We start from the raw sequence: 6,947 nt of genomic DNA on the forward strand, positions 1-6,947 counted from the left end.
TTGCAAGCGCTCCAGGCAAATTGCAATGACCTGAAAATACAGATACCTGAGTATGAAACCGGCTTTTTCAGATATCTGTTATATCTATTTGATTTTGTCCAAAACAAAACAGACCAGAAAACACCAGATTACATGCTTTTCTCTGCTTAGATATTCAAAACATGTACTTGAGGGGCCAAAATGTCAGACAGTGTAAACAGGGCCCCTTCCCATGACCAAGACAGATAACAGGACACAGGAGCAGTGGGGCGAACATGAGAGGAAGAAGTGGGCCAAACATGCCATTACAGAGACTGACCTTGTGGAACTACCTGAAGAGTGTCGTTGTGTCTCTGTCCTCCTCTCAGACTGATTGCTATGCAGCTGCAACGTCACTGAGCTGATGTGAGTGATGGAGGACTTAACTTCATTGAGCAAGGGCAGGAAGAAGGAAACACTATCCTGTCTAACATCTGAAAGTCAACTGAAGGCCAATGCTGAGCTATGTCGCCCTCTGTTGGTCATTTGGAGTACAGAGAGTCCAAATTATTGATTTAGGGGCCATCAAGGCAAACTTGCAGTTAGAAATTGTTTGATATATATGCTAAATCAAAGCTTTAATACTCATCTTCTTTTTTTCTTTTTTGTAATTTTTTCCGACAAATGCCAGGACTGTACACCATACTATACATGCCTTCTGTTTGTGGTTTATACAACCACATAGATATTCCTCCTGGTTTACTTTAAACAATGTTTCAGAGCCTAAAAGGTGCAAAACTATCCAGTTATTCAAAAGTTTTAAAAAAAGGCAACGATTTTAATTTTATCTGAAGAGTTTCCTCCCAGCCCCTGGTAAGAATTATCCTCAAGAAGTCAAGATGAGCACATATTCAGGACACTGTTTGAGAGGACGGAGATGATGATGTTTATGATAGTAACTGCAACTGATTTTCTGGTCATCATGGACAGAGTGAATACTTTATACTTTCTTTATACTCTATTCTGCTTATAAGTTCTTTACCACTCTTTCCAGTTTCTATTGGACAGGAGAGGCAAAAATGCATCCTGGCATCGTTCGCTGTCATGTCCTCATTCCTGAGAACCCCCCTGGAAAGTCTCAAGCTGTGAGGTGCATAATGTGAACTGGTAACTCAGGAAGAAATCAGGGACAAACTTTCCTTAAACTGTCAAGAAACTTTCAGGAATGCATGCTTGAAAGAGGCTTTAAAGTATGTTTTATTAATTCCTCTCCTGTTAATGATCTCAATAATTCTATACCCTCTTGTGACGGCCCCAGCCAGAGCATTGAGATCCACTGCAACACAACAACACCGTAATGTATAACAAAGCAGATTGCTGGTACACTCTGAAGGTCAATCACAGTTGTTGTGCAAAGTGTAATTAGCTTGATTAATGGCATGCACTTTCTCTGTGCAGAATATTTTGTGCAGTAACACTTTAATTGCTTGTTTTGCTTCATTCTAAGTAGAGGAACAGGATAGTCAAGTTTTCATTTCATCAGATTAAAAGGACCAAGAGTATTTATTTTCCTTTTTTGGGAATACAGTTTGAATACGCTTACATTGAGTGAAATTGTTGCAACCTGTATGATAGGGTCTTCAAGTTATGCGACTTTAAACTCTGCTCCCTCACATTTCTATGCAGATGTTGTTCTTTTTGCACCCCTCTTGCAGCGGCTATAAAACATTATTATTAATAACTATTATTGAGTTTATTGTTATCGCATTTAAAAGTATTTTATTCAGAATCTAGAGGAATATTATGTTTTGGTAGGATGTAAATTACTCTTGAGGTTATAAAAAATAAAAACATAATTCAGCCAGTAGATGGCAGCAGATTTTCTTGTTAAATTTCCGTCAGATTCCATTGAATGGTCAGCCAGTCTGCTGGTTGTAATCTATCAGTGAAAGCATTGAAGGGGCAGTGCACACCAACTTTTTTGAGAGAAAGTAAAAAGTTGGGTGTGTTGCTTTTCCCTCCCTTTTTTCATCTGACATCTAAGAATCTGGTTGGTTGTTGGTTTTCAAGTGTTTTTTTTTCCTCCCTCACTGAACGCCTGCCTATAAAACCTTTGATAATGTGGAAGCTTCATTCTGTGGAAGCGCACAGTGCAGCTCAATTGATGGGATTACTAAATTGTGAGCAGAAAAAAACTCCAGCTCTGGATTAACTTTGTGGTGGAATTTCAGTTTTGAAGTTAGATTTGACACTGTGTCATTTAAGGTTTTGTTTCACTTGTGCCAAACTAACTTAAGTTTCTAGCCGTGAACTCAGAACAAGTGCTCTTTACGCACCTTTTTTGTGCCATGGCAAACTCGTGTCTTCAACTGAGCGGCTTTCTCATCAGCTTCCTCGGCTGGTTGGGCATCGTGATTGCGACATTCACCAACGACTGGGTGATTATGTGCAAATATGGTCTGAACACCTGCAAGAAGATGGATGAGCTTGGGGCAAAGGGACCCTGGGCGGAGTGCATCATCTCCACGGGACTCTACCACTGCTCCTCGTATACCCAGATCCTGGATCTGCCAGGTAAAACCTGAACTAAAACCTGGTTTTATTCCTTCAGATTTATTCATGTTGCTTTCTAGTTTCCTACTTGTCCTATGCAAGTTCATAACAATATATTTTTTCCACATTTTTTTGCGTTTACCTTCCCATGAAAATGTTTTAAAACGTATGTGATGGAGGACATTTTTGCTGTTTTTTTTTTCTTTTACAAAATAATATTTGTTTCATGTTTTTTTCAATAGCCTACGTCCAGACGACTCGTGCTCTGATGGTGGCAGGGTCAATACTGGGTCTCCCTGCAGTAATAATGTGCCTCATGTCAATGCCCTGCATCAACCTTGGCAATGAACCGCAGAGCTCTAAGAACAAAAGGACCATCCTGGGAGGAGTAATTATACTTATAGTTGGTAAGAGGCTCAACTTTACTCTTCACTTCACTCACATAATGCAACTAAAATGCATGGGAGGAAACGGAAGGGAATGATAACAGTGAAACAAAATACACAGTAAATCTGAGCATGTCAAATAGTTTTGCAATCACAGGCAAACAACTAGACCCCTCCCAATCCTCCTTGCTGTGACCTCTTCTAACCCCCACCCCAAATGCTTACAAGCTGCAGAGGGCGGAGGATGTTAAATATGACTGTCTTCCTCCCTAGGGTGATTTTGTTTTTGCACATGCACACTTATGTCTTCCTGTTCCATAGACCCTATCCCACTAGATCCAATCGCATTCCACTCCTCCACCTACTCTCCTCCACACCCTGCTGTTATCCTGAACCACATGGAAACACTCGCCCCCAGTTTACTGTGCTTATACATCTGTGACAGGAGCTGCAGAATTTTCCAACGCCTGTTGTCCCTCACATGACATTTCTGCACCTGTGCCCACTGTTCCACTTTTCAACTGGCCATGTTTTTTATTTGTTTCCAACATATGCAACATATTCCAGACCATTAAAAAAGGGAAAGCCCTGACTTTGTTAATAGGGCGCACTGCAGGGTGGATTGTTGTGTGCTTGTTTCAAAGCAGAATAAATGTTGGGGCACCATATTGCCTATCACTGCCTCCATTGTGGCATCGAAATCACCCCAGCAGCTATTTGTTTGAATTGAACTTGAATAATTTTGTTAACTGTGTCCTCTGAATTATCAGTTATGAAATTTTCAGTCCACACAGAAATTGTGGATTCAATTATTGCAGACTCTCGCGCAGTACATCAATATTTTTTCAATTGGTCTTTGTTAGCCTCAGGTGTTGATTGGCAACATTCCATCATATACTAGATGTTTTTCTGTTAGCTGCATGGGGATTTTAGTGTTTGTCTTGACCGTGCCTCTCTTCTGTAGTTCAAAGCAAAGCTTATGTAACACCATTAAGTCTCACTGGCAACCAATATTATTGTTCACATTCTTTCTTCCAGTCATCCCCCTGCGTTCTGTATGAGGAAACAAAACAAAAACAAAACTGAAAAGTTTTATTTGAAAAAGCTTCTGCTATTTCTACTGTGCTTTGGACACAATTTGCCAAAGTTCTTGTTTTATTAATATATAAGGAATATAGGAGGAGTTTAGCACATATACTTCCACTCTCCTGTTAACTATCTCATTAAACTTTTTTTTAATACCAAGGGTTGGTCATTTAATTCATCATTTAATTTATTACTCCAATAAGAAACATTTCTGTAACTCAAAGACTAACTAAGACTAGCATTTTGAATCCCTAGTTGAATTCCATTTCACTGTCAGTCATTTACCATTCACCACTTTACCTTTCCACATTATGGTTATACAGTAGATGTAGAGTGTTGGGTTTTAAGCGCACCATTTTGCATCCCTTATTTTATGTAGTTGCCTCTTTGAGATACCACAGTTATAAAAATGTGTGTGAATAGATTTATAATGCTGTAGTATCATATGAAATCTCAATATAATTGCACTATGTTTTGTGTTTTGATCAATTCTCTCGGCCAAGCTCGTGTGACAATGACTCCTTTTTGTTGACTCATTTTGCATCCCCATTTTCAGTCATTATTTTTCATTTAAGCAAGCCCTCTACTTTGCATTCCAAACTTGGTCAACTTTGAGCTGGCCAATTTTTCTAGGTTGAAAACGTGTAGATTTTCTGTCATATGTGCCATTTGGCATCCCCAGTTCTATTATGTCATATGCCTTAAACATGGCTGATGCACAACATGTTATATTCATTATAATAAGGAGCGCAATTTTGTATTCATGATTTAATAACACTTAGTATTGGCCATTTTTTATAGTAAATTATTTGTGTTTGAAAATTATCTTTCAAAGATTATATATCCTATTTGTATCTGCCTTTCTTCAGGACTGTGTGGTATTGTGTCTACCATCTGGTTCCCTATTGGTGCACACCGGGACCAAGGCCTCATGTCATTTGGCTTCTCCCTCTTCACTGGATGGATAGGCACCGTCTTCTCCCTCCTGGGTGGGTGCATTCTTACCTGTTGCTCCTCAGATTCCTCCTCCTCATCACACTCCTACCAGGACAACAATCGGTTCTATTACTCCAAACAGGGTGGTGCTAACCCCCCAGTGGTGGCCTCCACCAATCACGCCAAGAGCGCCCACGTCTGAGATTGGAGAGTTTGTTACTCTGATCGGATGTCGAGGGGACTTTAGCGTGTATATAGAGACATGTGCATTAGCTCAAACACTCCAACATACAAGTACACATACAAACGCAGGAGAGAAAGTAATTCATGTTGGTGCAAACATGCAGACATCAAAAAGACATTGACACGCAAAGGCTGTGTTTGTTGGAGCTCTTTTTTTTTGTTTGATGGATTCTTTTTAAATCAGGGAGCTCATTTTCCAGCCTCCTCATGTTGGGTGCGGTGTGGACTCTCCCGACTGTTCAATTATTTACAGCATCGTGATGAACTGCCTACACAGAAGCCCGAGGTCTTAATCACCACAGCCCTTGTGGATGGAGATATTGATCATTTATATTACTTCTATTTTTCTATGTAGATGCTCCCTGAGATGAAATCTTTGATGATAAATGTGTTTTTCTAATTATATAATATCATGATCTGTTGTTTGGAAAAGCGCAGTGAACTAAATGTCTTTGTTTGTGTGCCTCTGGAGTGTTAGACTTGACTAAAAAACAGGAGACATAAATATAGCTGCTGCAGGAGGACTGTAAAGTGATGAAAACATAAATTTCACAAAAGAGCTATAGGGTTTTACAGTCTTTGTTTTCGTCTGATTGGTGCTGACAGTAATTTTTCCGAATCCAAACACACTTTGATATGACAGACTATCTTATTTTTTTGATGTTGAGTAACATATAGCGTACAAGAAAAGCAGCATATCCTTTTAACTGTCCAATTTTAAATTTTCAGTTAACTTTTTAGCCTAATTTACACATAGAGTAGCTCTTGAAAAAGAGTTTAGCTAAAAGTATGTTTCACTAATATGCACTAAATTAGTATTTTGTAGATAAGCGTATCTTGAGTGTGATGACTTGAATGTTCAATATCCCAAAAGCTCTGAACACAGGTGGAACCTGATATTTACAAATCTGTGTAAAAGCATCATTATCTGATTATTTATTGTTTCACTGATCTGCTATTTTTTGATTTTCTACAATAAAGACAAATGAATTTAAACTGCTATTGCCCCTGGGAGTTTGCACCGAGTCAATGATCTACTATCAAACAGTTACTTTCTTGAATCTGGGTTTATCATTTCAATCAGAAAAAAGGAACAGAACGAGCGGGGAGAAGTGAACGTTGAGACTCATGGTGGGCATTTTCCTCATACGTCACCCTCACGTTTAGAAGCAGCCAGAGTTCTAGTACTCTGATAAAATCTGACAAATATTTCCCCCTTCACTGCTTTGATATTGTTATGCAATATGTTAGATACAATTGCTATCAAAAACTATGATGGGCCTCGAGCAATATTTTAAGTCAAAACTGCATATTTTTGAATATTTGGCTGCTTTAAGACAACAGCTAATGTTAGCATTCAACCACTTTCAAGGTAACATAACTGTTTGATAGTGTTACATGGTTCAATACAAAATGTTTGATTATGAAATGTTAACATGAATCTTGAACACATTTAACGGTAACAGTAGCAAATGGATTAAATGACTGATGTCCCTTCTGGGTTTCCCTTCATTCAGATAACTTGAAACCTATAACCTAGCCAGACAACATTTTACAGAAATTTAGCGTGATGTCAGAGGAATTGTGAGTGTTGTTGTGTGTGTGTAAATGTAAAAAGTGTGTATTGTGTAGTGTGTGCGTGTGCCTGTGGTACACGTGTCATATGTGCGAAAATAAGCTGAGAAAACATCCATTGTTTTTAGTGTATCACCTAATGACACTCTGTGACCTTGAGTTAAATCAGCACAGATTAACTGTACCATTACTCCCCTGCCGACCACACAA

At 38.9% G+C, this 6,947-nt stretch overlaps 1 protein-coding gene across 1 annotated transcript; it reads left to right on the plus strand.

Annotated features, from left to right (window-relative positions):
- The first annotated feature begins 2,084 nt into the window (after positions 1 to 2,084).
- On the plus strand, positions 2,085 to 6,158 carry cldn11a (claudin 11a). Its single transcript, XM_020654678.3, has 3 exons — positions 2,085 to 2,532; positions 2,754 to 2,918; positions 4,853 to 6,158. Exons 1-3 carry the CDS (start codon positions 2,307 to 2,309, stop codon positions 5,119 to 5,121), a joined length of 660 nt encoding a protein of 219 aa, XP_020510334.1. The 5' UTR covers positions 2,085 to 2,306; the 3' UTR covers positions 5,122 to 6,158.
- The last annotated feature ends 789 nt before the right edge of the window (positions 6,159 to 6,947 follow it).

This window comes from Labrus bergylta, chromosome 18 (genome assembly GCF_963930695.1).
Source record: "Labrus bergylta chromosome 18, fLabBer1.1, whole genome shotgun sequence".
In the NCBI taxonomy this organism is placed as follows: Eukaryota; Metazoa; Chordata; class Actinopteri; order Labriformes; family Labridae; genus Labrus; species Labrus bergylta.

Coding starts and splice junctions, on each gene's coding strand:
- cldn11a (XM_020654678.3), top strand. CDS start 2,307: ATGGCAAACTCGTGTCTTCAACTGAGCGGCTTTCTCATCAGCTTCCTC. Junction 2,533..2,753: donor CCAGATCCTGGATCTGCCAG/GTAAAACCTGAA, acceptor TTTTTTCAATAG/CCTACGTCCAGACGACTCGT. Junction 2,919..4,852: donor AGTAATTATACTTATAGTTG/GTAAGAGGCTCA, acceptor GCCTTTCTTCAG/GACTGTGTGGTATTGTGTCT.